At 39.4% G+C, this 23,125-nt stretch overlaps 1 protein-coding gene across 1 annotated transcript in view; it reads right to left on the bottom strand.

The window, feature by feature from the left end:
- The window catches only part of tfb1m (transcription factor B1, mitochondrial), a 63,746-nt gene that overhangs the window by 25,403 nt on the left and 15,218 nt on the right, over nucleotides 1–23,125 (bottom strand). Inside the window, exon 6 of the mRNA XM_056477617.1 lies at nucleotides 12,054–12,173. Coding sequence (XP_056333592.1) covers nucleotides 12,054–12,173 — 120 coding nt within the window. The remainder of the gene's footprint in view (nucleotides 1–12,053; nucleotides 12,174–23,125) is intronic.

Here is a 23,125-nt window from a genome sequence, read left to right as displayed (position 1 = left end):
GAGATCTGAACAGATCTTTTAATCCCAGTTGTTTTGTGCACGTCCTGTCATGTGGATATATGTTTATCAAGCGGCAACCTCCCGCTCTCCCTCGGGAAGCCAATACGGAAGTAACTGAAACTGCAATTCATCAAAATTCCGCTAGTCCTGGCTCCATAATAGAGCAAATTGCAATTGAGCCCACTGTTAGAATGGCCAACTTTACAGCAGAAAAAAAGGTGTTTACAGCCTGGTACAAAGAACGATTTTGGTTCATATAGCTATTATTACCCTCCATGACAACTGTGAGGGGGGTGAATTTTTTTATAACTCATCCATTTCCTTTATATTAGGTTATATTAAGTTTGCATAATTAAGGGCGTGGCCACTTGAGTGACAGCTAGGTCTCGCTGGTCGCCGTCACTTCACTTCAGCTGAATCCGGCAGATTAGCCACTGATCTCGGCATATTCATCGTATTTTTGTGTTGTTTTATGTGGCTTTACACAGTCAGCTGCCTTTTGGACTTCTTTCTTACAATTATCAGATGATATGGGATGCTGTGTGCATTTAATTGTGCTCAAACCATTCACGTGGCCTCCGTTTCCCATGTGAGTAAAGTTATATACTTGTATACCATCTCTATAAATGTATTTGTTTTATTGAAGATCATTTATCATTAATATTTTTCTTTAGACCCGTAAAGCACTCTAGAATCTGACAGATTGATTAGCTGTAGGCTCTAGATCAGTCATCTAAAGCGTTATCATACAGTGTTATGCTGGAGTTCATCAATAGTCTTGCATTTACTAACACAGACTATATCTGAAGTGTTTGGAAGTAATTTGCGTTTTCCTCCTGTAGAAAAACGTCATAAGAACAATGTTTAGTGGCTTAATGTATTACTACAGTGTTTTTAAAAGTCTAAACACTTTATTGATATAGTGTACAGCCAAGCACGTGTGGTCAGAACACAAACGAGTCGCAGGTAATAAAGTATCAAGCGTTTCACCCAAAGTAAAGTCTGTCTGCCAGGTCTAAGCAAAGTGCCAGCAGGTGTCTGTAGCTCCGCTCACTCTCCGCCTCTTTGCCCTTGTTTGGTATCCCGCCGTGGGTGCGATGACGCGCGAACAAAATGGCGACGGTTGGCCGCGCCTACTTGTAGCTTCTTTTGCAGTGTTCAGAAACCTATGGGTGACGTCACGGATACTCCGTCCATATATTTTACAGTCTATGATATTTATATGTGTTACTATAGAGACATGGTAATCAATTCGGTGGAAGGGGAAACTGCACTCCTGTCACGTTGCGTTGAACCTCAAAACGGGAGGGATTTGGATCCTATTTTAACATCAGAATATTTAAAAAAGAGACTTGTTTTGTTTCTATCACTCCTATATGACTATGGACACACTATACCTATCACAGTTCTGTCCAAACAGCTTACAAAAGATGATGACATAGGTGCCCTTTGATACAAATTTAAAAATCCTAAGATAAATACTTGTCGATACTTAATATTAGCCCCTTATTTGAATGTTAAATGACTATGTGATAATGACACCTTACATCATTAATACTTTGAGAATGATTAGTACAAAGGAAATGCTACTAAAATGTCAAGTGCGCTCAAAAACAAAACAAGCAAACAGAGTAAAGTACTAAAGGATGAAAATTACTCTGATTTTCAGCAAGAATGTAGTGTCATTGACATGAGTACATTCTGATCATCAGTGTTTTAAATGCTGAGAAAAATCTAAAATATTTGGTGCATCATTCAAAATGGGGATAATTCAAATATATTCAAGATATCATAAAGAAACGTGAATTTATCAGGATATTTCATCTTTATTTTAATGCAATTACTTACATCAGGGGTCACCAAACTTGTTCCTGAAGGGCCGGTGTCCTGCAGATTTTAGCTCCAACTCTAATCAAACACACCTGAACAAGCTAATCAAGGTCTTACCAGGTATTCTTGAAACAATCAAGCAGGTGTGTTGAGGCAAGTTGGAGCTAAACCCTGCAGGGACACCGGCCCTCCAGGAGCGTGATTGGTGACCCCTGACTTACATGAACAAAGAATGAACAATACATTACAGTATTTATCACGATGGCAGAGAGAGATTAAGTTTGCTGCAGTTTAAGAAATCACAGGCCATTCTCTCACGAGTGCTATTTACCTCTGTGCTTCCACGTAAGCCCACCAGTCGACTGACTGACAGAATGACCATTCGACTGACCCACCCTCCTCCTTCCCTAAACCCAACCAATAGTGTTTTCAAAAGCACCGATTGATCATGATTCTGTTTTTGTCTTACCCACTTTCTGGAACCGTTCTTAGCTAGACTCGAACCCAGTGGTCATGGTCAACTTCTCTTTGCGTCTCAAGTCCGCTGATATACATGCCGAGCTACTGGGCAAACTGGTAACAGTGGGAAAGTCGTCCATGTGGAGGTAAGCGGTCAGCCGGAAAGCGCCAAAAGGAACGTGGTCATACCGCCCCGTAGTGTTCATTTTAAAGACAAAATGCAGCCATACGTAGCTCTAGCATAATTTGCGATCTCCAGCTATGTTTATAAGGCTACGTTTTCAGATCGCGCCTATGTTGCGTCCATTTGTGGAGAGTGAAAACGTGACATAAATATAACTTGGGAAACATTTGAAAAAGAATAACAATTAAAGCAACAAAGCGCACCAAAAGTTCTGACGTGATAATGTCATCCACCCACATGTGTATCGTGTCCGATCATCTCCCCAGAGCGCAGAGAGGGATGAAGGTGACAGTGAAGCCATTTCTCTCAGCAGCCACAAACATCTGCTTGAGGTACGCTTCACCCTCTCTTCGGATCAGTCTCTGTCATGAGGCCGTCCTGGAGCTGTCTCGCTCTGTGTGTGGGAAGGACACCGCAGGAGCAGCTGGCTCCACACACACACATGCGTCAGCTCAGGGGACGCCAGTCTATCTCTGTGCTCGGGGGATGCTCAACCACTTTTGCATCTGATGATGAGGAGATAATTATATTTATTCAGAGATTCTGAAGAACGCAATTACTCCAACAGCCGCATTTCACGCCAGACACGATGTGGGCGACGACGAACTCATTCGATTGCACTACAGTCCCAGACAAACTTTAAGTTCAGCTCAATTCAACTTTATTTCTATAGCGCTTTTACAGTGTAGATTGTGTCAGCAGCTAAACTTAGAAGTTCTTGTAAATTGTTTCTTTGTAAGTTTTCAGAGTTGAAGTTCAGTTTAGTTCAGTTCAGTGTGGTTTAATTTTCACTGCTGAAAGTCCAAACACTGAAGAGCGAATCCATCGATGCGCAGCTCCACAAGTCCCAAACCAAGCAAGCCAGTGGCGACAGCGGTGAGGAACAAACTTCACCAATTGATGAAAGTGAAGGAAAAAACCTCAAGAGAAACCAGGCTCAGCTGAGCACGACTATTTCTCCTCTGGTCAAACTTCCTGTCCTTTAAAGGTGCTGTATGTAAGTTCTTGACTCTTCTAAATCATAGAAATACCATATTGAAATACCAATAACGATATGTTTACAACTATTTCAGAAACCTGCTAAGTGAACATGTTTGTTTTTCTGAAAAACAATTGTAAACATAAGTTATTCTCCTTTGAAAATGTGCATTACTTGTCTTTGTTCTGGTCTCTATAACCAGCCCACTGCCAGTTCACATTGGCAGTTTTCAGCACCCTCAGTTGCCTTGGTGGAAAACGCAGTGCATTTCGTTACAGTCATGAAGGCTGCGTCAATGTATGCGACCACAGCTGAAAACGTGACCTCTGGAGAACAGCAGCATCCTCCGAAAAGAGATGGAGAGTGAGAGTTGGAAGTAGGGTATGGAAGCGGTTTCCTAACAAAACTAAAATGAAAATTCAAGTGCCTAAAAAGATCCAAAAACAAATCAAACTCTCAAAACAACTACCGAAGTGATAAAACAAATGCTCAAACTCTCAAACAATAAATCAAAATCTATTCTCAAATGAGAAATCAAATGTATTTGATATTTAATATTCACAATCAATTAAATGACAAATCAAACGCTCAAACTTTATATCAGATGCTCAAACTGACAGCGCAAATGATCAAATGCAAATGAGGAGTGACAATCAACCAGCCTGGGCGGTGCTTTAAATTTCTTTTCGATATTTGTTGGCAATTTATCTTGAAGTGTTAAATCTGAGCTTTTTTCCGTAAATGTTTTTTCACAATATTTTGTGCATAAATCTAATTCTCATTTTCAGATGTAAAAATAGCTATTTACTGTACAAGTCGCTGCACAGGAAAGTGCCAGGGTTAAAGCTTTATAATCTAGCAGGTGGTGGTGCCAAGTGAGATCCGTGACAGAGGAGCCCAGCCAGAGCAGCACGGACCTGAGGACATACCATACACGACCAATCATAGACACAAGCTTTCAAGGACAACCGCAGTCACTCAATGTGACAGAATAAAGTGCCTCGCAGCATCCACGCAAGACTGTCAGACGGAGAGAGAAAAAAGTCACATTAAAAAATGCCCCTTGTGGCATGCCGATACGCTCATGTTTATAAATGCTCATGCTTATAAATAGAACTTATAAATAGAACTGTTCTGTTCTCAAATCCTGCGCCCAATTTATTCTGACCTTACAAATGGGAAATAAAACGAGTGATTCAATCCATGTGAATGTACATTCTAAAAAACAAGAGTTTCGTCTTGTTTTTAGTCTAAATATTAGAATATTCTTAAATCAAGAAGCATATTTTTACTTGATCTAAGAATCTTTGGACCAGAAACAGGATTTTTTTTGCATTGTGATTATTCAATCTCTGTACCTGAATACTGTTAGACTCCCCAGAGAACTGTCAAACAGTGCTATTCAGTGCTAATCTTGTATTTACATCACAAATTTATTGCAGAAAAATAAAATATCGCAATATCAAATTTTTCCAAAATCATGCAACCCTATGAGAGAGTCATATGATGAACCAATGCTCATCACAGCAAGAAACTTACTTATATTCAGACGGTGTTCGAATGTTGTGAATGTGTCATTCACACAACTACTAAACACCCTCATGGTAGCACACATGAAAGTAATGTAAACATTATTTATCAAAATTACATAACATATCTAATGTAATAACTGATGAAAAAAAACATAAAAATGGGAAATGTTATGCAGGGAATTCTGGGAAAGACAATTTACGGTTATTCCCTGTATACACTTAGGAAAACTTACTGTTAACCAGGTTATGGTTTTTGCTGTGGCATTTAAAAAAATCCTGAAAGTCTTTAACAGTGTATGAAAAAGCTTCAGAACCATTTTTTTCCTAAGAGTGCAGTGCTGAGCAGATCAAAACGGCTCTCTAAATACTGTACAGAGAATGAGCTAGTGCTAATTACCAGCTGCACAATATTCAGTTCTCTAATCCAGTTAATTTGACAAGAGCATAACAGGAGGCTGCGTATTATACGCCATGTGTGGCAACTAACTCCCAGACGCATCTTCCCTTTAAACCTTCAATAAATCCTGTTAACATTTGCAGATACACTGCGTTAGCTTTAAAATGGCTGAAATAAAGCTATATACTGAAAAATATGTACTCTAAGTGCATTTTTAGGGTCAAAACCATAGACTGTAAAAGATATGGACGTAGTATCCGTGACGTCACCCATAGATTTCTAAAGAACCCAAAAGAAGCTACCAGTAGGTGTGGCCAACCGTCGCCATTTTGTTCGCGCGTCATCGCACCAACCAGTGGATACCAAACAAAGGGGAAAGAGGCGGAGCATGAGCGGAGCTACAGACGCCTGCTAGCATTCTGCTAGGCTTTCCTATGGGAGAAACCCTTAATACTTCATTATCTGTGACTCGTTTGTGTTCTGACCTCATGTGCTTGGCTGTTCACTATATCAATAAAGTGTTTAGACTTTTAAAAACACTGCAGTAATACATTGAGCCACTAAACATTGTTCTTATGACGTTTATCTACAGGAGGACACCCCGAATTACTTCCAAACACTTTAGATATAGTGTGTGTTAGTAAACGCAAGGCTATTGATGAAATCCAGCATAACACTGTATGACAACGTCTCAGATGACTGTAATTTGTGTGTAACTTTATTTATTTACGATTTGGTTATGGGTAAAACAAAGACCATGAGGGTCAGGTAGTTAAAACGGTAGGCTACAAATAATTAATTAATTATGAATTCATTAATTATTCATCAATAATTAATTCATGACGTCGATGCCATCATTCATCGCGATGTTTCACATTAGACATCGTGCGATGCCAAATTGGTCCACATCGCCCAACCCTAGTATATGGTCGATGGTACAATTGTCAAACGTATAAATAGTTAACCTGCAGTTATATAATGGCCCGTTTCCACTGAGTGGTACGGTACGGTTTGGTTTGGTACGCTTTTATGGCCGTTTCCACTGTTAAAAAGCGTACCGAACCAAACCGTACCGTACCACTTTTTCGGCACCCTTTCGAAAGGGTACCAAACACGAGAAAGGGTGCCAAAAGGCGGAGCCACACGCGCAGCTGAACTCTATTGGTTTACAGAGAGGCGTCATTCGCTTACGCTACAAGCCAGAATGACAACAAAAAAACGCCATGTTTGAAAAACAGCGAGAGATTTTAGCGGAATTATAAATACATATAATAACAAGCCATAATCGATCTGGGCTCAAACAAAACTTGTCGTGGTCTTGATGAACAGCCACAAAGCCAAGAAGTAGAGCAGATTTACCCTGTGCCCCGTAGTTTTTTACGAGCCAGTCTGAGGCGCGAGCGGTTTCGCTTTCTTTCTTGCACTCGCGCGCGTCTAACATTATATCTGAAATAACAAACTTCTTGAACTGAAACTTATTATCTTCACCTTTTGGACTAATATCAACCGGGAGTGACGGAATTACTCTCTAACAGAGGCTACAGGTGCTGCTGAAGATTACATACACAGATAAGTGGTTTTCACTGACTGTGGGCACTATTTTGAATCTAAATACAGACGAAATGTCTGCTATATGTAATTCTTCTTTTGTTGGTAACATATCGGAGACTGTAAGGGGCTGTATGTGTTTATATATGTTCATTTATTTAGTTATTTAATATAATTACAGACGTTACAGTAGGCTGTTTCGCACTGTCATTGATCTGCAGTTATAATCAACTCATTTTCATTGAAAAGTAAGTAATAAACATTTCTACACAAGTATTTATGTGTGTAAAGCATCTGTTTTGTGAGAAGTGCTTCTCATATGATATGTAAGTGACCCCTACAGCATTATTGTAGACATTTCCTCGAGCGAGAATGACGTCGACTGAAACTTTCTGTCATACACCACATCCACCAAAAGGGTACCCTTGTTAGTGGAAACGCAAGCCTGATAAAGGTGACCAGTACCAAACCGAACCGTACCGTACCAGTCAGTGGAAACGAGCCATAATATACTTGCATTTTCAGAAATTTCATTCTACGCATTTCTGCCATAACACCTGAACTATGTGCTCATGATCACATTTAACCAACGTAATGTAATGACAAAAGTACTGAAGCGATAACGTTATATAAATATTATAAATACTATAAATACTTAATCACAAATTCTGCTCTACAAAAGAAACATGGGATATGGGGATATACTTTCATATTTGTTGATGTTTTCAATAAATTATGATTTCTTTACATTTTCCCAGTTATAAAAAGAAACCCGCAACTTGAAAACAAATTACAAAGATCTATAAAGTAACTCTACAAATTCACATCCTTTTTTTTCTGATGAGCCCAGGAGCATCAAGATATATTCTGTCATTTTCTGCAAAAACCTCACAAAAATGACCCAATATGATCAACAAATATAAGGTTTTGAACATCAAGCACAGCATCCCTGAGAAACTAAATCATTTTGATCTCATGTTGACTTTAAAAGCAGTATGCAAACACCACTGCCAACTCAAAGAGGACGCGCGCGCACACAACTAATGCTGATTTCAAAGCTGCGAGCAGTCCTCTAGAGTCTCTTGAACACAGATGGCATTTATCTCATGCTGTTCTGTACAGCAAATAACTGGCAAAGGCACATTTGCAGTAGTAAATTCTTCAACTAATATCAATGAGAATCCTAAGAAGAACACAATCTGACTGTCTACAAGTTCTCTAAATGATAGATTTGACATTTTCTGAAGTAAATATGAATGGTGTTGCGCAGTCGCATACTGTTTTTGCGCAGTCGCATACTGTTTTTAGCATACTATATAGTATGGAAGTATGCGATTTTGGATACAGCCCAAGTCTATTTGACTCTCAGGCCCATTTATTACTGACCATAAGAAACTACTGCAACTAGCCCGTTAAATTCAAGGATGCTCAAATCCATAGCACAAAAATGTGAGCTGAACACCACACTAAACCTGAGTAATAGTAGTGGTGATCAAGAGAAGCTGCAGTCATTTCTTATTTAATGCCCATTATCCCTCTGCTATTCCACCAGATTTCTTTCTTTCTGATCTGATACCAGAAGACATCAAAAACAGTAAAATAGGATTAAATATAGCACAGCTGCAGTTGGAGGTTTAAAGACAGATTCCCACCATTACATTTCAGTCATCCAAGAAATCAGATTTTCCCCCCCCAAATCTGTCTTCCAACAGCACACCATAGACATAATGATGTTTATATTGCATTTTTACATGTTCACAGTACTTCATTCAGTGATTTATGAGCCGTCTTACTCAGGCAGACAAAAAATGTCTTCACAAGGTCATAACAATCCACTGGTATTGCTATACATTTGGTTCTCACAATGTTAGGAATACAAAGTACACACACACACACACACACACACACAGAAAAATTATAGCAAAATTTACTTTAGTCCTATTTGAATTCTCCAACAGCAGATTGTCCAGATGAAGACCCTTTCCATAGCAAAAGAAGGTGGGTTACTTAAGAATACTGCATCTTCACCCACAAAGAAATTCCACCAAAATTTGCACCAAAAATCGTTCACACAGAGCAGCATTCTGGATAATTACTGGTAATGTCACAACCTTTCTTTCTGGAAGTTGGCGCCAGTGGTTGGTGCGTAGACACATGCACTTCAGTGCTCGGCGACCTGAGTTCGAATCCCACCTCGCGGACCTATGCCGATCCTTCCCTTTTCTCTGCTCCCTCTGTTTTGCTGTCAATACTCTCTACTTTCCAATACAATAAAGGTGAAAACCCAGAAAATATTATTATTAAAAAAATTATTATTTTTTTCTTTCCGGAAAATTGGCAGAACAAATTTGCCTGTATTTTTAAAAGAGCCTGTTCACACATGATCTTTTTCCTGATAAGTCTGTGCTGTGGCAGCGCTTAAGAGAATCTGGACTGAAGGCACACTCAACCTCAGCAGAAAGAATCAAAAGGCAGCTGTTGCTGAGAAACAAGTTGTGTGGAAAGAGACCAGTTCCAAAGGTCACTGCAGCGATGAAAGCAAGTTAGATTTGTTTGGGTCTGAGGGGGAAAATAATGTGACAGTGTATGCAAATGTTTATCACAAGCTCCTTCAGCAACATGTGGTTCCTTCCCTGTGCTCATCGCCTATTCAGCCAGCAGTTGTTATGTAGGACAATGAGCCCTGTCACGCAGCAAAATGGATAAAGCAGTTCTCATTGAAAATCTCTAGAAAATCCTTGACGACAAAGTTATGGCTTAGAAATCCAGTACAGTCACCGAACAGTGGAAGAGACTGATCAAGATCACAACAGAGCAGTGAGAGGCTACAGAGCCAGAAATTCACCCAAAATCCTTTACTCGTTCGCCACTCGAAACCAGTTTGAGTTTCTGTCTTCTGTTGGATATTCTGACAGAAGTATATTGGGGAAAAAACTCATCTCGGCCTGTCGGTGGCAGCTTTTTTCCAACATTCTTCTGATTATCTTTCATTGTGTTTAGAAGAGGACTATGACAAAACGATAAGTCATCTAATATTCTGAAAATTTCTGTAAAATCAAATCAATCAATTGATATATTGACCACATATAAAGGACTATTTTTTTTACTTTTAAAATGGAAGTGAAGCAGTCAGTCAAGTTTACATTATTCTACTTTGATGAAAATATATAACAAACTCGATTAATGTAACCATTTTGAAGAAAAGGGCATGCTTTACTATAGTTTTTAGAGCTATGGTGCCGCCATCTTGGAATATCGCTTTGTCTGTCGTAACAGTGTTGGTTCCGTTCCCTCAGCTGTACAGATAAAGTGTATGGACTGAGTACAGTAATGGACTGAACACAGAGACCGAACAGCCTAACACAGGGGTTGCCAAGAAAAGGAAAATCAACAGTGAGTGCAGGAAATAATTTCAGTCACGTTGGGGCAAAGAATATTTCTTCACAGAGGTCAGCGGGAAATGTGTCTGTTTAATTTGCCAGGAATCAGCAATGAAGGAATATAATATTAAAAGACATTATGAAACAAAACATCAGGCCTTCAGCAAAAAGTAAAACAATTAGCAGCTGCGCTATCAGCTCAACAACAGCAGTTTTTTTCGTGCTAATAAAGTGCAAGAAAATTCTACGCTGGCTAGTTATAAGGTAGCTCAGCTAATCGCACAGCACGGGAAACCCTTCACTGAAGGAGAATTTATAAAGGAGTGTCTGATGAGTGTTGCAACTGTAATTTGCTTAGAGAAGATTCAAGATTTTAGAAACACAGTTGGACGACGAAATTAAATAATTCCATAATAATACACACACACACACACACACACACACACACACACACACACACACACACATATATGTATGTACATATGGCTGTACATATGGCCCGGGACAATGTTTATTTTTTTGCATCTGGCCCTCGGCCCAAAAAGTTTGGACACCCCTGGCCTAACACAATGCATGAAGTTGTGGATGTGAAGCTGCTGCGAATATGAGAATGAGATGTGTGTCTAATTTATAAGGATATATTTATTCATTTTTTTTTCTTTGTCATTTTGTTTTTAATTACTGATCATTTGATGTACTTTGGTCCACTCTCTGTATTACACTGCATTTCAACCATGGTTACAACAAGGTCCGGTACCGAATGGTCTTTTTCCACTGAGTGGTACGGTGCGGTGCAGTGCGGTGCGGTACGGTGCGGTGCGGTATGGTGCGGTACGGTGCGGTACGCTTTTATGGCATTTTCCACTGTCAAAGAGTACCTAAAAGTGAACCGTACCACATTTTGGTCACCCTTTGCAAAGGTGCTAGATGCGCAGCTGAACACTATTGGTTTACAGAGATACGTCACTCGCAGAAGCAGGAGAATGAAAACAAAGGAAGCGCCATTTTTAAAAACACAGCCAAGATATTACACTATAATAATATATACATATAATAACTCTATTTGCATATAACAGGATCGGCTGTGTATAAAGGGTTTTCTAAACTTGATCTCCATTGTACATATCCTCTCCTTAGACATCTTACAAATTTTACAATACAGTACAGATTTTCCTAAAAGTCCTTCACTTTATTGTGAATCGTCACTCTTTTATATTATCTTGAGGAGATGAGTCCGTATCTTATTGTGTGAAACCTCATGAAGCTGCATATTTCTTTCATCAGTGGTGTAAAAGAATTGGTGTGCAATGAAGCGATCATCCATGCCATTTAATTCAAGGGAACGCTCGATTCGTGCCACTTTTCTTTCTTCTCTTCTGCATTTCAAAGCTTTCTGGCTGGATAAAATATTTACAGACAAGTGAACTTTGTGTGTAGGGTATTTTCTGTCATGGTTTCTTCTTATCTACAACCCCCTGGCACTCCAGAGTCCCACACAACCCAGCGGAGTAAAGAAGCCAGGCTAAAATCTCAAATGTGGCTCTTAATTTCGTGATGTACAAAAGCGTGGCATGCCAAATGCCCTGCGGACATCATTACACGCGATGTGTTGCAATCTCTGATTTCACATCTAAGACAACACGGGCCCTTCTAATGAGCTAACACCCACATCCTTTCACATGAGCACTCAAACACAGAGAGGTACAGAAATGTTAATGGAAGAAGAAAGAGACTGAAGACTTACGTTTGGTTTTGGAACAAAGGCTTGTCCCGGGATTGTGAAACAGCTTTTGACAGTGCAGAGATATTGAGCCATGACTGAGAGACGGCTGCGTTGGCGGCTTCCTGTGCTCGCCGTTAACCTCTGGAACATTATAGAGGGTACAAAGATCATCACTGAATTATATTTATACATTTTGATTACATTGAAGTTGCAATGCCTTAACACTTATGTGTGCTGTCGGGGGTGTTTTCATCCACTCTGGGGTGATTTTGAGTATTAATTTGGCCACTAATTTCTCTGTGTTTCTGCAAATGGAATGATTTTTGGGTAACAAATCTTATTTTAGTGCATCACAACTGACGAAATCATGGCAGAAAGTCTAGCTTGTTTATTTTTTTCCCTGTTCAAGATTTTGATTTTAGGCCAAATCGCCCAGACCTACCATTCACCTGAGCACCACTGCATTCCTTTAAGAGCATTCACTCTTGCTGAAAAACCAAACTTTGTCCGATATAAAACACACACACACACACTACAACTTCGTCTTACACACTGGTGCAATAAATTAAAAACAATATTTCCAAAACTAGCAAGTTATGTTGCTTGTAATTCGTCCCCTCGAAAACCTTTTCATATGATAAACACAAAAATACACAACCAATGTATATAAACTGGCACATTTCTATTTACGTACTATACAATGCAACACACACACACACAAAGTTCAAATGGTTTGTTATAGTGTTTTAGCAACTGAGAAAAACTGTAAACATGAAATCAAAATAATTTCATTTTTTTAAGTTCAATTCAATTCATTTTTATTTCTATATGTCTTTATTTCTATTTATTTTACGATGTCGATTGTGTCAAAGCAGCTTAACATGGATGATTTTAGCAAATTGAAACAGTGTCAGTTCAGTTTTCAGAGTTTAACATCAGTTTAGTTCAGTTTAGTGTGGTTTTTCACTGCTGAAAGTCCAAACCCCGAAGAGCAAATCCATCGATGCGCAGCTCCACAAGTCCCAAACCAAGCAAGCCAGTGGCGACAGCGGTGAGGAGCAAAACTTCACCCACTGACGAAAGTGAGGAAAAAAAACTTGAGATAAACCAGGCTCAGCTGAGCACGACTATTTCTCCTCTGGCCAAACGTCCTGTGCAGAGCTGCTGAAAGTGTTAGTATCAATATGTTAGTCCTAAACCCATTCAGACTATGCAATTTGTTCATATTTGTTCTCAATTTTGCCACGATTTGCTAGACTTAGTCTGTCGTGGGGGTTTGTAAACGTCAAATAGACGAGACACAAAAGTCAATCATTTCTTCTTTTATAGTTTGTCGTAGCATATCACAACTGACGAAATCATGGCAGAAAGTCTAGCTTGTTTATTTTTTTTCTCTGTTCTGTCACATGGGAGACACTGACCAACAGGAGCTTTCAAATTGCCAAAATGAAAGAGAGTGGATTGTTTGTATGGCGATGTTTGCATGTAGTAAACATGCAGGAGAAGCACTTTAGCATCGAGAGCAACACCGAGTAAGTACATTTAGACCTGTTTTTCAGTTGCTGTGTTTGGTTAGAGAACACTTAGACTTGTTTCAGCTGGTTGTGTATTGGTTGTTGGACATTTAAAATTGTTTTTCAGCTATCTGTGTTTAGTACTAGCAAGTTTTAGCCACTGTTTCCTTTTGTTTACTGTAAGAGCTTGCGTGCCGAGCCGGAGGTTTTTCGCGCGCCCCCGCGGCTGCAGTTTCGGATATTTTGTAACTTTGGAGGCGTGTCCAAACGCCAGGTAAGACTATATATTTGAACACATTTGGTCTAGCTAGCAGGAGAAGCACTTTAGCATCGAGAGCAACACCGAGTAAGTACATTTAGACCTGTTTTTCAGTTGCTGTGTTTGGTTAGAGAACACTTAGACTTGTTTCAGCTGGTTGTGTATTGGTTGCTGGACATTTAAAATTATTTTCAGCTATCTGTGTTTAGTGTTTGGTTAGAGAACAGTTAGACTTGTTTCAGCTGGTTGTGTATTGGTTGTTGGACATTTAAAATTGTTTTTCAGCTATCTGTGTTTAGTACTAGCAAGTTTTAGCCACTGTTTCCTTTTGTTTACTGTAAGAGCTTGCGTGCCGAGCCGGAGGTTTTTCGCGCGCCCCCGCGGCTGCAGTTTCGGGTGTTTTCACTCTCGAGGCGTGTCCACCTGAGCTCAATCAGCAAAGCGCTCGGGGGTGTATATAAGCGACTAGTCTCACCGCGGCAGCGGTCGCGGCAGCCTCGTGTGAAGCCCGCCTCGTGTGAAGACCGACGAGGGTAAAGACCATCGACTCTACCTGTGCGACTAAGACCGACGAGGGTAAAGACCATCGACTCTACCTGTGCGACTAAGACCGACGAGGGTAAAGACCATCGACTCTACCTGTGCGACTCCACCGAGCAAAGACACCGACAAAGCACTTGAGTACTTCTTACTTTATTTTTTTTCCTTTTCTCTGCACTCATTATTGTTTTCCTTGCACTTTATTATGTGTTTACTAATTCCTGTTGTTACTAATACTCGCAGAGCACGGGAGGTACGCTGCAGGCGCAACCCTCACAACCTTCGATCAATTCATGTATCCTCTATTTCACAACTCTCTCTCTCTGTGGGCCTCTGGAATTGTCAATCTGCTGTTAACAAAGCAGATTTTATTACCTCCATAGCCACTCATTATGACTTTAGTCTCATGGCTCTAACTGAAACCTGGCTGAGACCGGAGGACACTGCTACACATGCAGCTCTTTCTACTAATTTCTCTCTTTCCCACACCCCTCGTCAGACAGGGAGAGGGGGTGGGACTGGACTACTGATTTCCAAAGAATGGAAATTCACTCAGAGACCGTCCCTGCCAAAAATCAGCTCTTTCGAATTCCATGCAGTCACCATTATCCACCCCTTTTGCATAAATGTGGTTGTCATCTACCGCCCACCGGGTACATTAGGTCACTTCTTGGATGAACTGGATGTTCTTCTCTCATCTTTTTCTGATTATGACACTCCCTTGTTGGTGCTAGGTGACTTCAACATCCACATAGAAAGACCTCAAGCTGCTGACTTCCAGACTCTGCTTGCATCTTTCGACCTCAAAAGAGCACCTACCTCTGCTACTCACAAATCAGGTAATCAACTAGACCTTATTTACACTCGACATTGCCTCGCTGACCAAACACTAGTAACTCCACTACAAACATCGGATCATTTCCTTCTCTCTCTCAACATCCACATTACTCCTGAGCCGCCACACACTCCTACTCTAGTTGCCTTTCGCAGAAACCTACGCTCTCTCTCACCCAACAGGCTATCCACCATTGTTTCTAACTCTCTTCCTCCATCTTCCAAACTCTCTGCACTTGATACGAACAGTGCAACTGATACACTCTGCTCCACGCTAACATCATGTCTAGACAGACTATGCCCTCTGACATCCAGACCAACCCGAGCCAGTCCTCCTGCACCCTGGCTCTCTGATGTTCTCCGTGAGCATCGCTCAAAACTTCGGGCTGCTGAGAGAAGCTGGCGAAAAACAAAAAATCCTGAACAGCTCATAACATACCAAACTCTTCTGTCTTCTTTCTCGACTGAGGTTACTTCTGCAAAGCAGACATACTTCCGTCAGAAAGTCAACAGTGCCACCAATTCTCGCTTGCTTTTTAAAACATTTTCCTCCCTCCTTCACCCTCCTCCTCCACCCGCATCCTCCACACTCACTACCGATGACTTTGCTACATTCTTTTGCACCAAAACTGCAAAAATCAGTGCTCAATTTGCTGCACCTACAACAAACACGCAAGATACACCACCAACACCACACACACTCACCTCTTTCTCCCAGCTCTCTGAGTCTGAGGTGTCCAATCTCGTGCTATTAAGCCATGCAACCACCTGTCCGCTAGATCCCATTCCCTCTCATCTCCTGCAAGCCATTTCTCCTGCAGTCATACCAACACTGACTCACATAATTAACACATCTCTTGACTCTGGTCTATTCCCTACTTCATTTAAGCAGGCTAGGGTAACCCCTCTGCTAAAGAAACCCAACCTGGATCAAACGCTACTTGAAAACTACCGACCGGTATCCCTGCTTCCATTCATGGCCAAGATTTTGGAGAAAGTAGTGTTCAATCAAGTCCTAGACTTTCTTACTCAAAACAACCTCATGGACAACAAGCAATCTGGCTTTAGGAAAGGCCACTCAACTGAGACTGCTCTGCTCTCGGTCGTGGAGGACCTCAGACTGGCTAAAGCAGACTCTAAATCATCTGTCCTCATCTTGCTGGATTTATCAGCTGCTTTTGACACTGTAAACCACCAGATCCTGCTATCTACGCTTGAGTCACTGGGCGTCACAGGCACTGTTATTCAATGGTTCAGTTCCTACCTCTCGGACAGGTCATTCAGGGTGTCGTGGAGGGGAGAGGTGTCCAACCTACAGCATCTATACACTGGGGTACCTCAGGGCTCTGTGCTTGGACCACTTCTCTTCTCTATCTACACGGCATCTTTAGGAACAGTCATCCAGAAACATGGTTTTTCCTACCACTGCTATGCTGATGACACCCAGCTATACCTCTCTTTCCACCCTGATGATCCCTCGGTTCCAGCTCGTATTTCAGCCTGCCTGTCAGACATTTCACTCTGGATGAAAGATCATCATCTCCAGCTTAACCTCATGAAAACGGAAATGCTTGAAGTTTCTGCCAACCCGACTCTTCACCATAACTTTTCAATCCAGATGGATGGAGCAACCATCACTGCATCCAAAATGGTAAAAAGCCTTGGAGTTACGATTGATGACCAACTGAACTTCTCTGACCACATTTCTAGAACTGCCCGATCTTGCAGATTCGCACTCTACAACATCAGAAAGGTCCGACCCTTCCTATCTGAACATACAGCTCAACTCATTGTTCAAGCTCTTGTCCTCTCCAAACTGGACTATTGCAACTCTCTGCTAGCCGGGCTACCAGGTAGTTCTATCAAACCTCTTCAGCTGCTTCAGAACGCAGCTGCACGAGTGGTCTTTGATGAACCCAGAAGAGCACATGTCACTCCGCTACTCACCCGTTTGCACTGGCTTCCAGTTGCTGCCCGCATCAAATTCAAAGCTCTGATGTTTGCTTACAAAGTGACCTCTAGCTGCGCTCCTTCGTATCTGCTCTCACTTCTGCAGATATATGTGCCCTCCAGAAACTTGCGTTCTGTGAATGAACGTCGCCTCGTTGTTCCATCCCAAAGAGGGAAGAAATCACTTTCCCGAACTCTCACATTCAATCTGCCCAGTTGGTGGAATGAACTCCCCAACTACATCAGAACAGCCGAGTCACTTGCTGTCTTCAAGAAACGACTAAAAACGCAACTGTTTAGTCTCCACTTTTCCTCCTAATCTGCAATTGCCTCTCTGGCTATACCACTAACTGAGCCCTCTTTCTCTCTCTCTCTCTTTAAAAAAAAAAAAAAAAAAAAAAAAAAAAAAATTCTACTAATGTTTTGCTTCTTAGACTTTTACACGCCTGAAACTTGTCTATAGCGCTTGTTCACTGCTGCTCTTATAGTTGTGTAAATTGCTTCCTTGTCCTCATTTGTAAGTCGCTTTGGATAAAAGCGTCTGCTAAATGACTAAATGTAAATGTAAATGTAAATGTAGTAAATGTGCACTGATGACCTGATACAAGAGAGTTGTATTTATAGTTGTTTTTTGGGGTACACAAAGTATTTTTGGAGCTTTGTATGACTACAGTAGAACCACTGAAATTCACATGAAATATTTTGACAATGTTTTCGGTTCCTTCTCTGGAATTTTAAAGTCTTTGCACCATTTCGGTCTATAGAGGATGAGATAGCTCTTGGATTTCATCTAAAACACCTTCATTTGTGTTCAGAAGATGAATGAAGGTCTCAATGAAGGATGAATGAGGGGATTGGAATGACATGAGGAGAATAATTAACAGACTACCTCTTTAAGTTTATGCTGAAATTACATCACAAAGCTGAAACACTGAACAAAGCAGTTCATTGCAAGGCACTTCAGGGGACCTTTAAGCCATTCTGACTCAAGTGCTTTGAACCAATCTATCAACTGCAGCAACTTTCACAATTATGCATTACACAAAGCATATCCTTATATTCTCCATTTATAATATGAAGTGTGTATTTTTCACTCTTTTTGTGGGTTCTACAATGAAAACAGTCAATTTATTTTTATTCTATTTAAAGATCTGCTTAGAACAGCAGCGTCCTGATGTATGCTTGAAACGACTGAATTACACTCACATCTTTCAATAAACTGTAAAGATCACATTGAAATGATCAAGGCTTTGTTAAAAATAAACTTAACTCAAGATAAAAAGGCCTTCAGAAGTATTCTCGGCTCAGAATAACACAACATCTTTTGTTTTTACCTCACCGTGAAGTTCTGAACACTTCATTGTGGTGTGTTTCTAAACGCTGCAGGTATCTTTTAGGATCTTACTGCAGGCTTTTAGACTATTATGACAGAGCCATCTCAATCAACTCCCTAGTTCAGTAGTGATGGCACTGATCAGAGATCTGGTAATTTACAGTGCTATCTCAATCACACAATTCTTCTAGTACACAGAAGCATTTGCTCCTTAAAAGTCCCACAATGCACTGTGAGCACCACTGCATTCCTTTAAGAGCATGAAACAAAAGTTTTAGCCACATGGAGGGATGCATTGGAGAAGAAAGGGTAATTTATTTGTCTTTAGGCATAAACATTCATCAGTAGATTGTTCTGAGCAATCTAGCTATCATCTGTATTTAATTATTTGTGCAAATGTTCCAGTTCTATGTGACAAAGTGTCACGATCTCTGTAAATAGCACTAACAAAAGAATAATAATTGCAGAAAAAGATCAGGTTTGCTGTTGATGCCAGAAGTGATATTTTACAAAAAGGACATTCCTGTTTCACCATCAGTGTCCCAATCGGGCTGTGAACACCTGGTCATTTAATAGCATTATATTCTGATCGCATTATTTTCTGATCAAATAGCTATTCTATTTTTAAAAGGACAGGTGTAAATGCCCTCCAAAATGCATTCGAAAAAGATATGAATCAAACTGCTCAAACTACTTCAAGAGGTACAGGATCACAGTACAGATGAAATTAGAGAAGTCTAAATGTATCTGGTTGTTGAAACCACATATGTAATTATGTAATTGTTACTCCTCTCAAATTATATATATATATATATATATATATATTATATATATATATATATATATATATATATATATATATATATATATATATATATATATATATACATATATATATATATATATATATACACACACATGCATATAAACACAACAAAACATGTGAGAGTTATGTTAGGCTAGACATAGTCCAATAATAATGCTAATGCAAAATGCAATGGCAACGCCGCAGATGACAATTTGGCCATTTCTGACTGGTCATTAACTGATAAAAATAAGAATTTTTTAACAACAGAGACGAATCAAATCATACAAAGAAATTGGGCTCTATCATACACCCGGTGCAATAAGGCGCAAGACATGTTCAGCTCGATTTGCTGCTATTTTCAGACCAGCGCAACCCTAATTTTCAGATTTTCCACCACGTTGTTTAAATAGCAAATACATTTGTGCCACTTTGTGGACTCATGGGTGTGCGGGTCTAGAATGGAGGTGTGTTAAGGCGCATTGTTGCTATTTTGAGAAACTGAAATAGACTGCACCATTGACCAACTAAAGCTGGTCTAAAGTCCAGCACAGTGCGCCTTAAGTCTGGTTTATACTCAGTATCGCGGAGTTTGCGGATGTTCGCTTTGGGTGTGCGCGACATGATTTCGGTTGGCGGTGCACAGGGTATTTTTTAAACTCGAGCGCACAGTGCGCACGGCACCGCAACTGATTTGAGTTGAATATGAACCACTTCGAAGAGACTTTGTCTGAAACAGAACTACTGTACAGACACCTTTATGACCCGTGATGAGAGAGAGAACCAGATGATCAATAATACTTGGCTAGAAATTGCAACAGCAGTGGGAAAGGAGGAACGTTTTTGTTAAAAGGTTTGGAAAAACCTGAAGGATAAGTTTATTAAAACCAAAAGAGGCCATGGCAAAAATGGAGACCCAGGTACGCAATTACCGAAATATGTTTTTCGACCAGTCATAGGTTTAACACTGATGTATTTTGATTAAATTTTGAATTTAAAACAATTTAATATTTACAAAACTATCATTAAGTCACAGAATTGCGCGATGTGGTGCCAGGCGAAAGTATAATTCCAGCTTAAATCATGCGCCTATGCGGATTCAAATGCTTACACATTGCTTAATACACACAGGATGTACAGCAACACATAAATGTTTTTACATATGAAAAATAAGGATTAAAATGTTTAAAAAATATATTATTTTCTACATTATTATAAAAACCACTGCCTCCATGCCTTCAAGTCTGGGGGATTTTTTTCTGTTTTTTCAAGACAATTTGCAATTTTATTATAATGTTAACATTATTATTAGCAGTATTATTTATTATATGCATATTTATATTTGTTTTAATAAAAACAAGTTTAGATTTGTCCACCTGTCTGGTTTTGGAGACGTCTGCATCACCATATGGGGCATAAGAACAGGACGTGTGCTTAATATAACTCAGTTTTTTGACCACACTTTATTATTATTATTGTTCATTTATTCATTTGCTGGAAATTGTAACTGAATTTAGAATATGTTTTGAAGCAAATCTTTCTGCTTAACAAACAAAATTAAATATGTAGGCTAATGGATGTCTTCAGTGGAGTGAGTACAACACCGTTCCCTTATCCACAAAAGTAAAGGAGTGAAAGTAAAGAGAAAGTAAAGAGGCCGAATGGAGGAGGCTCATTCTATATTCTCATGCTTTAGATGCTCTGTTTAACTGTTTTTTCGCAAGGGAAGCGTTCAGTTCTTCCACTTACAAATTCCGCCATGTAAACAGCAAATGCGCCATGGCTTGACGCAGCCGACTCTTAAAGGGAATGGGAGATGAGACTCTGATTGGTTTAATGCAAGTTATGCTCAAAACACACCCATAACTCATTAAGAGAATAAGCACAACCCTGTAAGTGTTTCTTTTGTTTACAAAGGCACAGCATTTTTGGGGGGAGTAGGTTATACACAAATTAATTAACTTTTTACAAGTTTTGTGTTTATTTGACAAAAACAGATGTTTAACTTAGCCTATAACGACAATAATCACAGAGCCTGCCTTGTGCGTTAGTGCACACTCAGAAATTAAAGTCTAAAATACTCAAAATCTGTCACTGGGGTGGTATTTTTTCAAAAGATTTTTGTACCATACATGGACGTTAGTACCTTTAGGGTACACTTTAGTACCTTTAAGGTTCACTTTTGTATCTTTAAGGTACACACTTGTACTTTTTGAGTATTAAATTGTACCTCCAAGGACCTGGTAGGAACAAAAATGAACCCTTTGAAAAAGGTACTGCTCCAGTGACAGATTTTGTACCTTTATTTCTGAGAGTGAGATGATATTTTACAGGTGCATGAATACATAGTAAGTTTTGTAACTGATAATAAAAATTGACATAAAATTGACAATAAAAATTGTGTGATCTGACCGGGGCAAGTCAAGCAAATCGTGGCAAAATTGGAAAAAAATACAAATAAATTGCATAATCTGAACGGGGCTTCAGACTAAATTATCGATATTAACACCTCAAAAAGGTTAACTATTTTGATTTCATGGTGACTACAGTTTTTCTTGATTGCTAAAACACTATAACCAAGCTTTTGAACTTTGCGTGTGTGTGTGTGTGTGTGTGTGCGTGTGTGTGTGTGTGTGTTGTATTGTATTGTACTGTATAGTACATGAATAAAATATGCCAGTGTATATACATTGGTTGCATCTTTTTGTGTTCATCATATGAAAAGGTTTTTGAGGGAAAGAATCACAAGCAACATAACTTGCCATTTTGGAAAGATTGTTTTTAATTTATTGCACCAGTGTGTATGACGATGTTGTAATGTATGTTTTTTTATGTCCGAGGGCAAAGTTTGGTTTTTCAGCAAGAGTGTTTTGAGCGTAGGAGCTTCATTTTGACCTGAAAATAGTATCTTGGGGAATTGGCTGAGACCATTTGTGTTTACTGTTTTGAGAATACGAGGCATAGTTTCAAGAAATGTGTGCAAGCAATCGAGAAAAACTGCAAATGCAATTACATGAACACTTCTGCTCCTGAAACGCCCACATCTGGCAGAGCAGTGAGCCACTTTATTTCTTTCCGATACGATAGGAAATGAAAGTAAATGTGGAGGATGTATTGTTAACTGTGACATGATGACTGACAGGGCAGTTAAAACAGTGACAGGATGCATGTAACTAAGCAACAGAGAGAGCTGCCTGTTACAGATGCAATAATGACAAAGCAGAATGTCGCAACGCTTGCCTACTCTTCTGCTACACACTCAAATATACTTTTTTCTTGACAAAAAAAAGTGTATATATATATATATATATATATATATATATATATATATATATATATATATATATATATATATATATATATATATATATAATATATATAAAACCCTATTGAAGATTGAAGCAGGTTAGCCTTGTACTATTTTGACAGATAACGAATTAAATACTTTTTCACCAAACAAGCGCCTCAACAGCTCCTTATTAAAGTGCAACTTGTGAACAGTTCATTCTTCAAAATATTAACACTAGTGTTTGCTGACAGTAGCACTGAAATAAACAACATCACACTTTGTGATGACACCATGAAATATTTACTTGAAATGTAGAAAACCAATGCAACCAATGATGGGTAAGTATTTATAAAAAAATAATAAATAAACATCTAATAAATAAAATAACATCTAAATTACATTTCTAAATACTTTGTCGCAAATAACCTGACTCTTAAAATACCAATAAATCTCAACAATCGACGTCTGCATCACCATATGGTGCATGAGAACAGGACGTGTGTTTGGATATAAAACAGTGTTTTGACCACACTTCATTATTATTGTTCATTTATTGGTTTGTCGGAAAT

Source organism: Danio aesculapii, chromosome 17 (assembly GCF_903798145.1).
Source record: "Danio aesculapii chromosome 17, fDanAes4.1, whole genome shotgun sequence".
Lineage (NCBI taxonomy): Eukaryota > Metazoa > Chordata > Actinopteri > Cypriniformes > Danionidae > Danio > Danio aesculapii.
This window is presented reverse-complemented; position numbering and strand designations above follow the sequence as displayed.